The 20,109-nt window shown below is 42.3% G+C and overlaps 1 protein-coding gene across 1 annotated transcript in view; it reads left to right on the top strand.

The window, feature by feature from the left end:
* Nucleotides 1-20,109, top strand: part of pcdh19 (protocadherin 19) — a 52,382-nt gene that overhangs the window by 19,414 nt on the left and 12,859 nt on the right. The window contains exons 3-4 of the mRNA XM_053324398.1: nt 8,864-8,922; nt 10,670-10,842. Of these exons, the coding sequence (XP_053180373.1) occupies nt 8,864-8,922; nt 10,670-10,842 (232 nt within the window). The remainder of the gene's footprint in view (nt 1-8,863; nt 8,923-10,669; nt 10,843-20,109) is intronic.

Raw genomic sequence — 20,109 nt, 5'->3', positions numbered from 1 at the left:
CAAGCTGTGGAAAGGTGGATGCAGAGTCCAAGATGCATTTCAATCGGATAGATTTTACTTTGTAATAGACATAACTAAGGTGAAACAAGACACGAGCTCAATTGTGTGTGTTTGTGTGGCTGCGGTCTGGGAATACAGTGCCTTGCCTTCCCCTGTGGATCCACTGCGGGGGTAGGAGGCAGAGATCCACCGTCTGTTGCTGTTTTCCATGACCCTGTATATCCCCCCACAGTGAAAAACGATGTTTGCCCCCAAAGACGGCCCTAATACAAATTAAATTAAATGAAGTCAGTGCAGCTAATCCCTGTGTGTTTCAGCTGCTGAACCCCCCCCACATCCCCCCTCACGAATGAGTGGGTCAAGCCCGCTGCATCTGGCCCCCTCTCCACTGTCCCTGCTCTCAAGCTGCTAGGCTCCCAGTCCCTGACGGAGACAACAGCAGGCCCCGCTCCGACTTCTCTGCCCCACTGCCACTGCATATGTGTATTTGTGTGTGAACATGTGTCTTTCACTGTACATTTGTGTTGCGTTATTCCCTCTCTGACTCACAGGGAATGCGCAGTGTTTATTCCCCTTTGCTTGTTTTGCATTTGCGACTGTGTGTCTGCATGTGTGCATTTCTTCAAGAAAGATGTACTTTTGTTTGTGGCTGGCTTATACATTCACACATTTCTTGTTCATTTTGAAGGTTAGGGTTTGCTTTTTTCTACATTCACAGTCGTAACATGAGATATAATAGAGTCACATGTTAATTTACTGTATGTCACACAGTGTACTGAACAGTAGTGTAACAATAGCATTGGACCACATAGCATTGGATGTTTTGTTCTGCCTGTGCCCTGCTAGCAGTCTTTCACAGTCCTGTTAACAAGCTGGATTTACAGATGGTGATGGTGGTGGTGTGCAAGCAGCTAATACTCTCCTGTCAATCCCAACGCTGACAGCTGCCTAGAAAGACCATCCCAAATATTAGCACCAGATGTGCTTCACATTGAAGCACCAGCAAACAGGATCAAAAAGCAAACTAGACTTCCATAGCCGGATCACCGATAGGCGTAGCCTTGTTGTGACATGAGCTAAAGATCTCGTCTGCCCATCTGTTTAATAAAAAGCCCCTTTCTATGATACGTACTTTGGCATCAAGCCCGATCGTCCAACCCTGATTTGAGCACCAGCTCTGATTTGTGAGACAAAGTGCATCAACTGAGTTTTAGCAGCTGGTGCACACAGATATTGTGTTTAGGGGGTTGTGGGCTTGCAGGGCGGGTGGGTTTTGATGAGCTTGAGTCTGGAGTGCATGTTTGTATGTGTGTGTGGCAACTGTATGCGCATTTGTGTGTGTGTGTGTGTGTGTGTGTGCGTTGCGGATCTGAGCACCTGCACACATGCCCTTTGAAAAGCTCCATCACCTCTCCATCCAGCCAACGCACAGTGTAAACATGGTTTGTTTGAGCGAGTGGCCTGGGGTAGTTGGATTAATGAGCGCTGATGAAGTTCCACTTGTATCCTGGGTGCTGCTTCCCTATTTGCTGGAGTGGCTGTGATGTGGTAGTGTGTCTGGAGGCGGTGACTCATTCCCTTTACCCAGTGTCAGATTAAGGAATGTCAATAAACAGACCCACTCAATCCATCTCCGAGTGACTGCATCCGCTCACAGAGCCTCCCAGTCTGTAATGAGCTGCTGCAAATCTCCATCCAACTAAAATGTCTGGAAAGATGCCTTGTCACAGTGAGCGAGAGAAAACGAGAGAGGGAGGGAGGAAGAGAGGGAGACAGAGAGACTACAGCAGCACTGATGTGACTGCCAGTCACCTTTAAGCTGCTAACAGAAAATGTATAAAGCTGCGCTATACCATGTTGTAGACTGCAAGTTGATCAATTTTCCTCACAGATGCACAGATTTCTAATTTCTGTCGTCCCCATGTGCATTTGGTTAATTAAAAATGTATTTGATTTGAGTCACTTTTGAATTGCTGAATTCAAAAGTTATGCTGTTTATTCAGTCACGGCTCTCATGTAAGCATTTATGGGAAATGTGTTTACATAATCTGCAGTGCTTCTGAATGTTTATTTTTAAGGCCTAGCCCAGGGGAGGTGGGGGAAACCTTTGGGAATTCCTTGTGCACTAAATTAGTGTGCCCCCCTTCTCCCTCAACATTTGCTAATATAGGGCACAACTGAGAGGAGAAAATGCTATCTAGTAATTCTCTCAGAAAAAAATTATTGCTAAAAACATACGTTTGTAATGCTTATTCCCAGAGGGCCCGGAAACCACAAAATCTACAAAGATTAGATGTTACCCTGATCGTTCCTGAAGTCTGTTCAGAAAATCACCACCTACCTCTCTCATGTGGTGCAAAACACACCTTAACGGATTTCTGGATGAGAGGAGTGTGAAAACTTTTCGGTCTGACATCCAAATTAAAGAAAATCCCTCAAGACTTGCCCAAAGGGGAAGTTCCTGCCTTTTGAGTTTGATTAGGCTCCACAGGCTTTAAGAAAAGTAAGCCGATTTCTTTGAAGAAACAGTGTAGATAGTCAAGTCTTTTTCCGCCCTCCCCCCTTTTTACTATGTAAAACCATAAATCTTAATCTCATAGAGATACTCAGGTTTTCTTTCTGACTTACCGATGGAATAAATCTGAAAGCACATGCAGACATGAGCACTGAACAGGTGTTATATGAAACCCTATCCAGTCTTATGTTTGGTGACGCCGTAGACCCCTATTCATTAACACAGTCTGAGTGGACACTATAACTCCATCTGAAAGGCTTAAAAGCACCAGCTATGTCTATAAGACAAAGACAAAACAAAAACACCCACCCAGGAAGCCACATGGCAACCAAAGTTTTCAAACATGTTGGGTCTGAGCTGTGATTCCCTGGTAAGACAACAGCTCTGACTTAAGCCTCTTAAGCGTCAGTTGACTACACTGGAATGCAGACGTCTGCAAAGGGCCTATTATTTAAAATCTTTTCATCATGCTGAAAGGGAGGGAAATAGCTTTGACGTTGAGAAGTTCATGAATAATGAATGTTATTTCTATCAATGTATGTATAATTAATCACATCTCTACTAAGTGGACTTCTGTGGTGCCTGTATGCCTGAGTGACATGGAGACTGGTCTGGACTATTGTCTCTGTTTCAGAATAAAAAGACATCTGCATGACCTGCAGTTTCCTATGTTGGGGTGATACACAGGTGGAACAAGGCAATAGCCCAAGCACTTTGGCCTTTTTCCTGACTTTATGAGGACAGGGGTGATTGTTTTGGTCAGAATGGGCAAATATTTGCTCGATTTCACACGGGAAGGCAGGAAAAATGAGAAGGAAACACAAGCAGGAAGTGGTGTTGTCTTTACGTATCTGTTTCATTGTGTTTGAGAAAGGCTGTTATTTAGTTTGCTCAAACAATAGTCGACACGTAAAACACGTGGTCACAGACACAAATCATAATAGCAGTTTCATTCACCCAGTTTTTGGGTTTAAAGCAGTTAAAACGACAGCAGAAATATACAAACTACAGTGAAGCAAAAAAGGTTTTTAAAACATTCTCTCCCCAGAATCATTCACTTTCATAACATGACTGATCGGGTTTGGGTTGAATTGATGGGCGATGAAGTGAAATGATGCAGAGAATGTGGCAGGTTATTTGTCACACGTGTACCCCTCTGTCACAATTGATTGTGTATAATTTGAGTTTGCAGGGAAGCCAGTTGATATTAAATGGTAACAACTCTCTGTATTCATCATGGCAGGCCCCCTTTAGCAGGCAGAAATAGAAAATGTAATCTCATCCACAACCATAGCTGTGCCTCAGGCACTCTTTCACCCTTTTTACCGCTGATCCTCCCTTAGGGGCCCTGCCCTCTCTAAAGGAAGAGGGAAATCTATAATCTAGCAGATGGCAGAGGATCTATGGGAAATTCTATAATCGGGAAGACATTGGTGATGATGGTCGTCAGGGTAGAGGGCAGAGGGGTGGCAACTCAGGGGTAGAAGATGGTCTCTTCCCTTGCACAAGGTAAAGAAAATATAGTATAAACCTGCTCAGAACAAGTGTGTCGATGTGTGTGTCTTTGTTATGGGCGTCACACAGACTCAATGTCAGCTGCTTAGAGGTGCTGCAGGGTGCCGACCCAGAGGCGAGGTACTTGGCTGCCAGCACATCCCTGCAAGTCAGGGATTGTCAAAGCACTGTTTTCTGAGAAAAGCAAAGAGTCTGTGTGTGCAAAAATGTAAATGTGCAAGAAGCTCAAAGAGAAGCATTTCTTTTCATAGTCAGAGTGTATAGGATGAAAAAGTCACCTGCAGCCCTGTCTTACACAGACACGCGCACGCACACGCACACACACAACATTCAGAGTCCTCTGCATCCTCACTGCAAAATTACATGAGGGGAATACATTCATCTGTAAACAGGCAGCTTTAGACAGTGACCATCCTTCAGCCGCTGGAGTTTTTATTCCAATTTCCTCTTCTCTCTTTCCTTTTTTACCCATCGCTACTTTTAGCTTCGTCACAATCAAACCTCACCATATAATGGAGCTTTTTTTAAAATTCCCTAATTGAAGTTGGCTTGCCCTGAAAACCCCCCGGATCTTTTTTCTCTTTATCCCTTCCTTTAGCAATGGGATATCAATAACAAGGAATATTATGTGTAACATTTCCTTCCCGGGACCAAGAGGAGTTCATGAGCGAGCTGCAGCAACAATAAACAAAGACTGAGGCTAAATCTCAGACTGGCCAAACACAGAATGATGTGACAATCTTGATTGATTCTGTGTGTCTTTTGCTCTGCATGTTGAAACTGTGCATTTCAGTGTGGCAGTAAGAGCATTTTGTGTCCATCACAAGCAGGACTGGAGGTTTTTGAATTGACAACATTAAATAGTAGCAGCCATGACAGACATGAAACATTCACTTCTCTGATAATTGTTTCCTCTTTCAGATGCTCAACTTTTTTTTTTAGACACAACCTGCCCCACCCTGCTTAAAAAGCATCTGTTTTAAGCAGTTTAACTAATATGAAATAGACACATTTCTTCAAAATGTTCTTTTCTTAAAAGATTATGATCATATGCATCTGTGTTTAAGCAAAGTTTCATCTTGTCATTTAATAAATGGCAATCTTTAAATACGTCAACTTTTTTAATCATCATCACAGTATTCTGGTTTCAATTCAGGCCTATTTCTATACTGTAATTGAACCAAGGGAACAGAAAACACTAACTATAAATGTAATTATTGACATTGATGATGATGCTATTTTATACATCTTTACTTTCTTTTAAAATAGCATCTTATTTGTGCATGTTGCTGCAACTGCCCATATTTCTTTTCTTGCTTCCCTGCTTAAATGTTTCGATGATACATATAGTGGGGCAGCTGTGTGACATTTTTTCTCTCTCTTTTTCTCTCCTATCTGTGTGACATCTGCTGAACTTGTCGGGTGTTTACTGGTGTAACAACTGGTGTCTTCACTCCCCCACCCCTCCTCTTCTCTGTGGTGCTCCCCATGCCCCCACACAATGAATACACTTGCATCCAGACTACAGAACCAATTGTCACGCTGGGAGGAAGGCAAATCAAATCTTACGGCAGCAACTAGGCGAGGAGATTGCTTTTCCTCTCAGTGGCAGAGGAGCGAGCCCATCGTCCCTGTGCCTCAGGTTTAACTGGAGAGAAAGAAGCAAAGGGTGAAAAGGGGGAAAAGCTACTGGGCTGCAGCTGGACCGCAAGACTCAGGTCAAGTCTCACCCATTTCCTCCCATCCTCACCCTCTCTTTCCACTTCCCTCCCCACTCATCCTGACACTACCTATCAGTCACTCTGCAACACCAGGGACTACATTCCTCCCTCCAGTCCTGCAGATGAAACGGAACAATAATTATGGGGATAGAGTGGCTCTGGCCGCCAAACTGGGGCCGCTCAGATCACAACAACACATTGTCCAACCTGATTAAGTAGCCATTTGCGGCGTCCTCGCTGTAGTTAAGCAGTCCTCATCCTCTTGCCTGAAACTTGACCTCCCAACAAGATATATTGACATGTCCTCCAATTTGAGGTTGGTCAGAAAAGTGGGGACATTACATTTCTTTACAGGAAGCCAGGGCTAATGCATCCAATTCTTTCTCAGAATAGGCACTCCTGAGTGACTCAACAGCACCCAAGGTTATACCTTCTAAGGTTTGGTGTTTGTTTATTTCCATTGGCAATTTGATAAATAGGGGAAAAGTGGCCATCTCCTGTAGATCATTTAATTAATGAGTAAATTTTATGTTGAAAATGAGAGTGTAGTAGAGTAAATGGTGAGGCAAGTCAAAGAGGGCCTCCTTGGCTTATGCCTACTACACACTTAGGGGGCTCTATGTAAAAACCCTGAGAGAGAATTGCATTACGGAAAGTACAGTTCCATTTCAGCACTGGAACAGCTTGAGAGCTGGGGCACGCTGCCTTCCTCTCCAAGTCATGCTCACACAGAACCTGCCATCCAAACCAATTATAGGCTGCAGCAAGAGTGACATTCACAAGACATTTTCTATCTTGTCTTTTAAATGAAGTTTTCCCCTTGTTACTCATGCCTTGCATTTTCATTAGTCTCTCACTGGATGCGCAGCCACTGTAGAAGATGAGGCAGTTTAATTTGTGCTCACTGGGACCAAAGTGGAGCAACACAAAACATATGCATATACAGTGCATGTTTATAAGAGCATGGAAACATCACTGATCTGTAATTCTGTGAAGGTTAAGATATTAACCTTTGATAAAACACCACTCTGTAGAATGTGGCATTATTTATAAATTAATTTCAATAACATGTTAATATTTAATTAATGATTAATCTGAGTTGCAGTGTGTTGCCTCTGCCGGTTACCTTTGATACTGTACTTAATGGAGTCAAGCTGAACAGGAACAAAAGGAGTCAGGGGTAATACAAGAGAACAAACACGGTGTGCTCCAAATTAAGGCCTAATAATAACGTGTTAATTAAATTCCTTTTTATGAATCATCTCCTTTATAGTAATGAGTTAAAGTTTAATTAGGGGTAAATGGTGAAAAGGGGACAGGATGATGCTAACCTTCAGCACAAACACATTGCATCATAATTGCAAACCCCAATCAGAGGCCTGCCCTTGCATTGTTGTTTTTATTATTTAATTTTCCTGCAAAAATAATTAAGATTAGAGAAGGTGAGATGGCAAACAACAGTTTATCTCGTGATGATTGAAGGAAGACCTATGCCCTTTTGAGAATACTGGAAGATAACTACATTTCTGACATGCACACAAGTTCTTTAAAGTTTACCGAAACAAAGGAAACAAGCACAGCAACAGCATCAGTCGGATGATGATACTGCACAGTGCATATGTTGTCTTTGAAGCCACAAGAAAATGGCATCAATGCCAAGAATCTAAACAAACAGCTTTGCACTTGGTAGCATTAATAACCCATCACATATTTAATAGACTGCAAACAGGTAATGGGAGCTATTTGCTGAAGGTAAACTTGGCTGCTGTGATCTGCCAGCATCACTTTTATTTATTTATGCATTTATTTCTAAGATCCAAGAAGACTGGGACTAATGTTTGACATTTCTTCTGCTCCCCTGTCCTCACTGCTCAGATTCCTCAGCATTATGGGTTTACTTCCATGCAGACGTTCAAAATGTTCAACTCCATTAACACCTAATAAGTAGAGTGTGCGCGCAGTCACACAGTGTATTTTAATCCAAATCTGTTTGGTCACCATGTATGACAGCTGTGCAAGGCCGGCGCTACCTCAACAGCAGGGCTGTGTCAAATGTGTAGCTCACTTAATAATCAGCAACTGCGCTCCAGTGCCTGCATTAACCTTTCTTATCATACGGGTGACTTTTTTTCAACAGGGCTTTGATATCGGTATTGTAGACTTCCCTCGGAAGTCAGCCATTGACTCACAGCTTTTATCAGGATACAGTATCTGCATGGTGGAATTTTAAGTGAAGGCTCTGTTTTTTTTCTGCAGAAAACACCTGCATCTTATCAAACTTTGTCGAAAGGGTCGTATCCTGGCTTTTCGCAGGACTGGGAAAGTCCTTTGAGAGGCTTTGATACCCTTTGACCCGCTGACAACTTGCCTGGTGTGAGGAGACGCTTGGCAGACGCGGGAGGGGCTACCTGCTCAATGTACATTGACTCCTCTGTCCATGTGCTCTTACCCGTCAGACATTCTCCTTGCTAAATAAATGTAGAAAAAAATGAATGTAGGATGCCTTTGAACTGTGTTCTCTAATGTGGGTCAGAGATCTATCGTATGCATATTCTGAAAATCTTTTCATCTGCAATTGCGGAGTTAAGATTCCCCTGGTACACTCTTAATTTCATCTACTTCTCTTGCAGTTATTTATTTAATATTTCTACATTAATGTCTTCTCAAACATGGTGAAAGTGAAGAGTTCAGAGAAGAAAAAAGGGAAACTTTTCTTCTCCCTCTGTCTGCATGATAGTCCGTCCTCCCTAATGACTCCATTTTAAAGACGGTGGGCTGACTGGCAGTGGAGGGAGGGAGCAAGGGATCGAGAGCGGGAGGGTGAAGAGAAGAAGAGAGGCTGCGCTCACTGCAGCACTCTCTTCAGCTCTCAACTCCCAGTCAGCCTCTCTGTGTGTGTGCTTTGAAAGAGAATAGGATTCAGCCCTTTGAAAGCTGAGGCTGCTCACCGGGGCCTTTGTGTAAAATAACATTTCTACTGAAAGCCAATTACTGCTAACATTATTTTGGTTGCTTCAGTTATTAAAAGTACCTCTCTCTGTTGCCCCCCCATCATCCTTCAACCACAACCCCCACCCTACCCACTCATCCCCCCCGCATTTCTGTGTTACAGACGGAGAATTATTCCATTGACTCCAGTTATGTGAACAGCAGAGCCCACCTCATTAAAAGGTATGTCTTGATTAGGAATTGTTACGAGCACCTCGTTACCATTGTTATCTGTAATTGTTTTATCTAATGAGAGCGCAGCTACCGTTGCAGCAGTTTGCATGTGTTCTTGCATGTCAGTTTAATTGCGATGGGAGGATAAAATTTGGGGGATAAATAGCATTACTCCATAATGCATTTAGTAGACACTTGTTGAAATGAGCCACAAACTCATACTCTCAGATTATTAGATTACGCAGAGCAGCAGAATCTGCAAGTAATGATTTTCATATTTACAGATAACCTTATTACTCATCTGTAATTCAATTCATTAGCAACACATGTGGCTCGAATTGCATCAGGTTATGGCTTAAAAGAACTATTCAGTGATTAAATGATATCTCCAACTGGCTTTTTTAAAAACAGTTTTTCAATACAACTGGCTCAAGAAGTGAAAAAAAATGTTTTCATTGTGTAGATGAAGCCTATCGGGTGTTTCTGTCCACCTTGATATAAGATACGGTTGCGAAAATGCAGGGTTAAGAGGTGAGATGGGGGTCATATAATAATTCCCTCCAGCCATAGAGGTTTTTGGACCCAGGCTTACTTCAACACAACAATACTCCCTTTTTTACCTGGAGCTGTGGAACATTCCAAGCTTTCTTTGGTTTGGGGCCATCCTGCCCTTTTGAAAACCCATTATGGCAATTTCCCCCCCAAAAGATTCCCTGCATTAATGTAAACAAAGAGCATTCAAGTGTGGGCCTCTGCAGCACACTACAAAGAAATCCCCTCAGGAGCCAGTGAGCCTATGGTCTGGGACAGGTGCAATTACAGTGATAACATCAGAGAGCCAGCATTACCCTCCACTGCAGTCCTCTCTCTCAGGCTGGAGAATGTTAGGCCTGGGTTAGGAGAATGCAGTTACCTTGTACTGTCCTTCACTTCTTCTACCTTTCTTTTTGTTCGCACATATTTCTTTACTCTCATTTCCTCTTCAGTCAGTTTTTTCTCCTCTCTCTAACCTCTTTTCTCCTGTTACAAGAACTCATTCATATACTTTCCTCTCCTGCAAGAACACATGTTCATATATTCACCCCTATTTAGTCTTGTTTGTAAAGCGGAATTTGTTCCAGTGGGATGGAAATCAAATGAAGGGAAATCACGCTGTTACTGTGCAGCTGTTGATTGTGCCCCCTCCCACCCCCCACCCTCTTTATTGACTGTGAGCCCCAAACAAGACAGATGCTCAGTTTGTATGCTTCCAGCATTTCCTACATCCATCTTCCTTCCAGGAATTCCTGATTACTGCAGTATTTGTTTGATTGTAGTGAGTGAGTGCCTCCCATTTGTGCAATGCAATGTCCTTGAAGTCAGCGAATCCATCCAAAATGTCCCTGTCTAAAACACTCCATAGCTGCCATGCTATCTGTGAAGTTAAAACATGTCCGCTTAATCCAAAAGGGCTTTCAACTTTATCTGTATTCCATGGTTACTGCAAGTACAGGGAGATTTTTGCTCTTTATAAATGTGTGTTTAACAAAGATTTAGCCTAAAAAACAAATGACTTATTCATCCGTCCTGAATGCAGTAAAGTGGACCATATAAAAAGGTAAAGAACACACTGGAAGGACATGAAAAGGGACAGAGAGAGAAAGACGGACTGCTCGTCACAAACCATCAGAGAAGAGTGAAGGAGGAGAGCATGTGAGAGAAGGTGATGTGACAGTTAATCAACATTTCCCTCTCCTCCCTCCTGGCCCCCATGTAGCACATCGACATTCAAGGACCTGGAGGGGAACAGTCTGAAGGACAGTGGCCACGAGGAGAGCGACCAGACTGACAGCGAACATGATGTCCAGAGAGGACACTATGTTGACACGGCTGTCAATGACGTGCTGAACATGACTGTCCCCCCTAATGTTTGCCAGCTGCCTGACCAAGGTAAGAAAATGTGTGCATGTGTGCGTGGGCTCTGTGATGTGTTTTGCCAGTTTCAAGATAAGACCAGCGCGTATTTGAGTGTTCACCTGAGTCTGTTAGAGCATCTTTTAAGGTGCATTATGCCCATTGCAGGCCTCAGATGTGCAAGTATGAATAACATAACAGTTTTTTTTGTCTTTGATGTCCTGCTAGAGCAGCTAATGTGAGGGATCTGTGACAGCTAAGGCTACCCTTTGATACAAGCTTAGGCAACATTATTGACTGATAGTAGCTATGTCTGCTCTTGAAGGCAGGCCAACTTCAGATGTGCTTGAATGGCAGCAATTAGGCTCACAAAGGTAGAAGGTGGAAATCTACATATCTCCACGTGCCCTCATCCATTATTCAGTGGGATCATTTAGCAGGGAATTAATGTTGATGTTTCATTTCTGACTCACCGTTTAAAAAGACATCCACTTGGTTGGCAGAAGTCAGTGTAAGGGTCATGTTCATTCTTAACTACTGCCAGTCAGGCTGAGGAGAGAGTGGGTCAGTGCTATGGAAAGAGAGAAAGAGAGAGAGAGAGAGAGAGAGAGAGAGAGAGATAGATAGAGAGAGAGGGGGAGAGGGGGGAAGAAAGAGAGGGAGCAGGATAAAGCTGTCTGGAGCAGACCTGGATGTTACTATATGCACCTGAGGGTATTTACAAAGCTCTAAGGAAACACTGCATGCACAGGTGCAACGGCTCAGTAGAGCACGAGCGCCTGAATGTGTGTGTGTGTCTGTGTGTGTGTGTGTGAAAATTTTTAGGAAGAGTCACATTAGCAATTTTTATTGTGAGCGAGGGGGAAACACTGGACATTTTATTTTGCAAGCATACTCTTGAGGGTGGCATTTAACAATATCACTCATATGTTATATTTGCGCTGTGCTCCAATTTGGGAACTTCCAAATTTAGGTTTTTCTTCCCCCAGTTAATGTCAATTATTTTGGTTCCTTTTTTACTAACGCTGCCCCAGTAATGCTGTCTACTTTCTCACTACTCTACTTTCTTCTTGCTCAGCTCACATAGGAAAGAAATTTTAATGAGACAGAGAAAAAATGAATTCTACTTTACAAAAATGCATAAAGGAATGATGTGAGATTTTTTATTTATTTATTATTTATTCACCTATTCTTATCAGTGGTCTGTGAAATGTGCGTGTGAGTGGTTGACAAAGCAGTAATAGACACATATGAGCCCTTCTCTGTTCCCTGGCATATTTAGCTAACCTCACTTGGAGCAAATTTGGTGTAGATGCTATTTGACTGGAGAATGATAATATTACAACGTATATTTTAATGTTATTTGAGAGTACAAAACGGATCCGCCTCCATTGCTAGTAGCCCATTGTAATTACTTGGCTGAGAGGGGTCAGGAAGTATGATGACCATTAGAATCAAGTTGTACTGGGTGTCCTCTTTGTAGCATCAGACGATAATGACCAATGAAAAGTGAATTTGCTGACTATTGGCTGCCAGCTGTAATTACCTCACAACCCGCAAAAAATCCTGTACCGCTAAAAAATGCATGCTGACAGGTCGTCTAGTAGTGGGATCTCATTATTGGAGACAATTAGAAATGATGTACATGAAGAATATTACAAGTGGGGAGAGCTCTCTGAGGCAGTTCCTTTTTTCATTAACACCACCAATGATTGTATCTGTTTCAGCAAAATGGATGTATGCCTCCTGAATGTGTAATGCTGCGCCACATTGCTGGTAAACAGAACAAGAGTCTATTTCACAGTGCTGTCCGTTCTTTTGACCAGAACGAATTGATGATAACAAAGTATCTGTTTGGAATTACAATTAGGTGGTTTGTTATTGGCTTTTGAAAAGCTTATTATTAATACTGCGGTTGTCTACAAACTCACTTTTGGGCAGCAGTTTTCTTCAGTAAGGACTCAAATGTCTTCATTGGGATTTTTTTTCCCCTCCCTTTGTTTGGAAAGTCTGTCAGCAGTAGTGGTCACACCAGAGAGTAATGAGAGGCTGTTCATAATTATTAAATGAATTGACCAAAGATCCTTACACGTGCAGAAATGTAATAGCACAGCAAAATGAAATCGTCCCTCTATTACCATCTCAACAGTCTAATTACATAGTTAAAGGGCATGGTGGGCTGACAGAGATGGGCAGATTCAGCATGACACAGTTGAATCTGTCTCTCCTGTCGTATGAAGACTTCACGTCATCACATTTTTCTTTCTGTCTGTGGCTCCTCAGGAGAACACTAGCTTCCTCATTTCCCTGCTTCATTCTCCTCTGTGCAAACTGACTTGAGCACAAAGGCAAAAAATAGAACAGTGGAGGTTGATATAATATGAGAGCCACGGTGGTTACAGTCATGTGATGATGTGGTTTTGCTTTGAGCTCATCTGTCTTAATTGACAAAAATGGACACTCTGCGCTTGTTATATTGAGTGAATGGAGGGAATTGTCAGAAAACAAATAGGCATGTTCACTAAACACCCTGCTGCTTAGATGTCTTCTGGGAGTAACTCTGTTGTGTGGTGCGCCTCTCCTGCCAGCTAAAGCAGAAAACAAGTTGAGAGACTGCAATTGCCAAAGGACAACAACACACGCAAGCCGAGGATAGAAGAGCCTTGTTTTTTTGTGTGTGTTTTTATTGTTCTGTGTTCTTGTGTTGATAAGTGCTGAGAACAAAAGGAAGCTGGAAGAAGGAAGGAGGAAGGGTTAAACTCTTGGGCTTTTACAGTGCAAATGTTTACCCTTCCCAGTGCCATGTAAAGGTGTTGTTTGCCCAGGGGACAAGACGTTACCTTAACACAAAAAACCCTGCGTCCCCATCATCATGCAGGCTTTCATTTGTGTGACAAGACTCAGCTGCTAACTAACCAAGCTCTTTATTACAATGGGCATTTATTTTCTTTCGATTGCAGTTTAGGAGTTTGATATTTGGCTTTTGTCCATAATTGTTTTATGCATACATCAATCCCCCTCCAGCCACTACTGAGGTAACTTTCAAGTGCTCGTGAAAAGATTTTAGACTTATATCTGAGCAGATGCCTCTTTTTTTGAATCCCTGCCAATATTCTAAAGAGGAGTGTGTGCTCTTTTTGAGAACCTGACCTGAAATATCCTCACCCAGTGGATTAGATTAGAGAAGTATCTGAAGTACAAATTACATTAAATCTCTTAAAATCTATAAAGGAAGGACTATCTTAAACATGTAATGGCTCGCTCATATCTGCCAATAGAATATAAATGGATGATATCGCTGTAACTATAAACTGAGAAGAAGAGCTATATAAAATGAATTTTTCTTTATCTTTATAGGCATGTCTGTGAAGTTAGGGGGATTTGGTGGAAATGTGCGACATGCTAGCTTTGGCTCTGTAGAACCATTAGTGTCAAGGGAGAAGTAAGGGAACAGGCTCCAAGGGGGCTGGTGACAAAGGGAGCTAAATCTATTTTTTTCAACTTCCTTTGATTGTCATAGCTCACACTTAATTCCTCCCGGATATGGATGAGCCACGGTTTTTGAAGGATTAAGATTCATGTATTGTTAAATCACTCGAGTTATCTCCGCAGGAGGGGATGGGAGAGTATGATGTCTTTTTACAGTGTCCGATTTGTAGCTTTAGAGGTTTGTGGTCTTGGTCTTGGAATTATTTTCAGGTCAATGTGTAAGTGTTCATCAAAAATAAAAAAAAATAAAAACCTTTTCTCTTGGCTTATTAGGCTCTACGGGATCCAAGACTGCTCAATTAGCTGTAGCAGGGAACAGGCCTCTTTTATTTCTGACATTCCTTGGCTTCCACCTCAGGAGAATATATCTCATCTATCTGTTAGCTCCCTATGGGTGTGTGCCTGAAGCTGGAGCACAGGAATGGAAGCCCCCTCCATGGGCCACAGACTTCTCCATATTCCCTTCTTCCATCAGCAGATCCACAGGGTTTCACTGTTCCTAATTGATTTCAGCCCCCCTTCACCACCTTTTCTCTCTTTCCCTCTCTCTCCATATGTCTTGCTCATTCTCTCTTTTTCTTCTCTTTCCATCTACTGAGTAAAACATCTCCAACCCACATCTCCAACTCTCTAACTTTGTGCCAGTCAAGCAGTTCCCTTCCCCTGTTGAATTAAAGAAAGAGTAAAAGCACCTTACATGTTTCTGCTGCAAACTTGCCCTAAATTCAACACGGGAACATTTCTAGTTTGCAGTTCTCTGATCTACTAACGAAAATGCTGACAGGTGTCAGAATCAGGAAGGCAACAGGAACAGGGCTGTGCTGACAACACGAGAGGGGGAGAGCGAGTCTGTGTGTGAGCGAGACAGAGATGGAGAGATGAGCTGAGAGTCTAGTAAGCAGTCTTAGTGAGGGAAAATAAAAAAGGAAACAATCTCACTGACATGTAGGAGTGATTTTTTTTTCTTTCTCTCACTCATAGATAACTGTGTGAATGTGCCAGAGGATTTGACTGATTCTCAAACAACATTTGATTGAATTAGACATCAAAACTCGTCTTGTGATTTGAGCTGGCAACAACACGTGTTGCGTTATGATATTTTATGATTAGATTAACATACAAACTCTATACTGGGACCATCCATTTTGATTTGGATTTGCCTAATCTAATGTGGAACCCGTGGAGGTAAAATGGCTGACAGTGACAAAGAGCTCAGTGCAATACAAGCATTAAGGAAGATAGAGTGCACACACTGCATGCTCAAACACACCAGAGAGTGCTTGCAAGCAGGTGTAGTGAAGTCTGTAATGAACAGCCAAGATACAGATTTTGCCTCTGAGATGTGAGGAAATATAAGGAAATAAAATGTTGTTTCAAGCTGTGTCCATCTGTGCCCATCTTTTTTTATCGGGCTTACATCGGTGAATTAAATTGTGTGACTCAGTGAGGTCTCTGGCTCTGTCTTATTGAAATTACACCTAATATAATAAAACAGAGCAGACTAATATTGATTTTGCCCTTGCTAAAATAGATGAGACTGCTATCACTTAAAGGGAAGATGTGATTTTCTTTTTCGTACTTGTGTGAAGCAAGTCTGTCACTGCGTTTATGCGTGTGTTCTAAAAAAGATTTTTGAAAACGGCTGTGGTCTCTTGGTAGCATTTGTTTGCAGTTCTTGCATAAGAAAACAACAATTTCTTTAAAACTCATGTGCAAGCCCATCCCTTTTTGTACTTAATTCCAAGAGGGAACAAGTTAGGAGATGTGAGGAAGGATTTAAACAAACTTGACATGTTTTGATTCTCTGTTAAGTTTCTACAAGCGGCTCCTCTCGCTGCTCTTCTTCAACCCGCTCACACAGACACAAACAAAAACACATGCAAAAGGGCTTCATCTTCAGCCCTGATGCAAAACGTACAGTAATGTTAATACTATAATGGCATCCCCCGAACCCTCATTCTGCCAAAGCTCTCCTGAATATACCCTGTGTATTTAATCAGCTCAAGAGGGGACTGCTTATCTCTCTGCACTTGTCATGGATAGCGTATTGAACATATCAGAGAGAGAAATGGGAATAGTTCATTATTTTCTAGGGCTCACGATGAGCCTGATGTATCTCATTGCAGGCCCTCCACTGACAGCTCATTTTCTAGACAATCCTGGCATTCAGTTCACAACGCGCGGCAGGGCAAGAGCGAGGGAGAGAGAGACTGAGAGAGAAGGAGGAAACACAGAGAAAGAGAGAAAATAGGGCTCCGGATCTCCATTGCTTATTCATGATGCTGTGGCATGCTAGGTGTGTTAATAATCTCCGCAGAAACCAAGTGAATCACAGTTGTTTGTTGAACACCTAGCCAAGCTGGGCCCCAATCGACAGCAGATGGGAAAACAGGGGGATCAGAATGATCCCAGACAGAGGGAGGGAGATTAAGAACAGGTAATGTGCTGAAGTTGATGGGGGGCGAGTATGTATTAAAGAGAGAGGAGAGGAGAGAGTACCTGAATTTTAAATCTCTCTGTCTGAGAGTGTACATACTATATGGTGTGTGTGTGTGTGTGTGTGTGTGTGTGTGTGTCTAAAGGTTAACAGTGGAGTGGGGGGTGGAGGGTTGTTAGAAAGATAAAGACATGGCACAAGATAGAAATACTATGGGCAGGGCCAAATAGAGTGAAATTGAAGGAGCAGAGCCATAGCATTCTTCAGGCTACCAGCCATGTTCCTCCAGTTGATTCTAGTTCTTGTCTGAGGAAGTGAGGCAGCAGCCATTTTTCCCAACCGCACCATTGTGTTTTTAATTCTTTGAGGTCACCGCGTGGGCGCAACCCCTTCTCCACTGCAATATACAGCAAGCAGTAATAAGACGGTGGGGTAAAACAGAGGGCTTCAGGCTAGAGGGAATGCAGCCTCATTTGTGCTTGTCACACACATTTAATAGACCTGTGTTGGGAAAGTTACCCAGTAAAAGTAATATTACTGATCGCTGATTAGTCTTAATAATGAGATTATTTTACTCATTAATTAAAGAGGGACGCAGTCACACTTGACAGTTACCCTCTAGAAGTCCCTGTTCTGTTCTGTCTTGAAAACCACAGACACAAGTCATTTCTTAAACTACATCTCCAGCCCTACAGTGATAACTGCTGCACACTAGCTCACACATTTATCTCAGCCTAGCAGGGGTTGACACATTTTGACCATCACTGTATCTATAATGGGACAAACTTTATTGTCCCACCAGTTTGCCGCTGTGGACAGGCGATTCTAATCTCAACACAATTTACATTTACAATGATAATCTTATCTTTGTGTGATATAAATTCGGCATAATGAGAGATTAACAGAATACATGCCATGGCGCTCTTTATTTACCTCCCACCCACAAACAGAGCAGAGGGCTCTGCATGCACCCGTGTCGTGACATTGAAAGAGACAATGAGCCTAAGCAAATTATTTTTCCTTCAGAGATATGAACACAGGTTTTTATTCAGTGAATTGTAGCATAATGTAACTCAATTAAACCAGTTCAGTAACTGTAATATTGTATATTAAAAACGACACAGTGGTCTGTTGCATTAGTGTTTCTGGGAACAGTAGTGTCTTGACACTAAAATACTATCTCTCCCAGCATTCTAATCCAAAGCGCTTTTGTAGGAATGACTGAGTGTGATTATTAACTTCACTCCTTTATTCTCTTGATAACTGCACATCAGCTGAGGGTATGATTTTTGTGGCACTGCCGGGGGAACACATCCCCAACTGATTAGCCATTGTTGTCCGTCGTGTCAGGCATGCAATTTGTGTGCGTAGCAGTAAAGTTGGCCGCCAGAACTGCTCTGCCCTCAGGACAGAAAATTGCAGAATGTTAAACTCCAGACTAGGTCCAGATCATCTGTTGATGCCCTGAGTTCCTCTCAAGAATTCCAAACACACCTTTACAATAACATGACATACCACAGCTTTGTTACTGAAATGGTATGACTCCACTGATGCCATGTGGAGTAAACAACCTGATGAGGACATACTATACACATAGACTAACTCAAAGGAGACTCAGTGTGTGGCTGGAAGTGGGCAGGATAGTCACAGAGTGACTGCCAAAGCAAAGCAAGGCTTGTATTACAGGGATCCCAGGATATCAGACACCAGGCGGCTTGTGCTCCCTCCAGGCAGGGCAGAGTCTGGCAGCTGGCCCACAGCCCAGATAGCTATAATCAGCTCCATTACCTGTAGCACTGACTCCCATTTAGGAGCCCTCATAGTGGAACCATGGCTATACTGGCGGGACGAAGGATGCTGTGAAATTTACGAAAAGAACAAATAGCATGCATTTGCACATGCTATAGCTACACCTGCTGCAGATACATACATTGTTCACACATGAGCACATTCATAGCTGCACACCACACTGGCGTATAGTGAATGGGGGAGAGATTTTCTGGGCATTATGTGTCTTGGCACGAGGCATTTGTTTTATCTTCCCCCTCAGTGAAAGGAAAGATTAAGAATATACTCTGCTCTGTTTAAGGGGAAAATCAGCTGTCTTCTGACAAGTACATTGTAGCCCGCAGTTTTCTGTCCAGAATACAAAGAGACATTTATCACTGCAGCTGGGTAAGGGAGGAAGAGAGAGAGGGGGTTCTCTTGTGCTGCAGCAATGTGCATTTTTTTAACCCCTATTACTTCCTTTACTGTGGGAAAAACACTACACCTACATCCTCTTTAATCCATTTGAGATTTCCCAATGTTCTATTTTTATTTTCATTTCATTGTCTATGCTGATGCCTTTGTCATCTCCATCCTGGTTTTTATCATGGTTCTCATCACCGTGTTTCACATGACAACATTATAACTCAGAAGGAACATGTAGCAGGAAGGTGTTAAGTTATGCCGTCCTCCTCAGTTATGGCAACAAAAGGTTACTACCTCAGGCATACTGCTATAATATTTCCATATTTTTCTCTCCTCATGTATATTCAGTAAGAATGATTTATTCTCTTAACATTGTATTGCAGTTGAAATGCAGACTTTTTCTCACAGAGACATGACATATACTGTGAGACACAGCACTGTCAGAATTTGTGCTTTGGATTTCTTCTCAGCCTAAGTTTAAAAGAGGTTAAAGAGAAGTCATCCAAACCGCGTCTATCATTACTATCATTCATTCACCAATTAGTGTCAGTGTTACCCTCGCTGTCCCCTAGATGACCTTGCAGGGATGAGCTCACTATGTTGTAATTCAACATTTTGAGTAGGTCTCAATAGTGGGAGGCTGCTAGTGACCCAGATTATAAACTATTGATGAGAGAGTGAAGACATAGTAATGTAGAAAAGGGACTCGCAGAGGTATATGTGGACCCATGGAGACCCTCCCCCCACCCTATTCTACCACCGGTCTCCACCAGACCTTGCTTGGATTTGTCTCTCAACACGTCTTCATTTTGAAAAAATTATTTGTTAGCTCTTTTTTTCTCTTTCAGTGCATTAGCATGCATGCTAGTCATTCAGACTAAGGCGAAACATATTGCTTATGAGCTTAACATGGTTATCTAAGATTTAACAAGATATTAAATTGAAAGAATTGACAGAATTGTCAGAATTGCAATCTTAGCACCTAGAAAACTAGTTATTTTGACTTACTGTGCAATACTTCCTGTAGTCACATTTCTGTTTGTTTAAGTGTGGAAAAGGTCAACAGCTGAACAGGAAGCAGAGTGGTGTTTCTACATTGTGGCGTGGCTGGCGGTGGTGAATAATCAAATTAAAGTACATTCATCAACATTAAAAACATTATTCACAAAGGCTGTTTTTGTATT

The sequence above is a fragment of the Scomber japonicus genome, chromosome 8 (genome assembly GCF_027409825.1).
Source record: "Scomber japonicus isolate fScoJap1 chromosome 8, fScoJap1.pri, whole genome shotgun sequence".
NCBI classification, from domain to species: Eukaryota; Metazoa; Chordata; class Actinopteri; order Scombriformes; family Scombridae; genus Scomber; species Scomber japonicus.
Note: the sequence above shows the minus strand (reverse complement) of the source record. Positions and strands in the feature narration are given on the sequence as shown.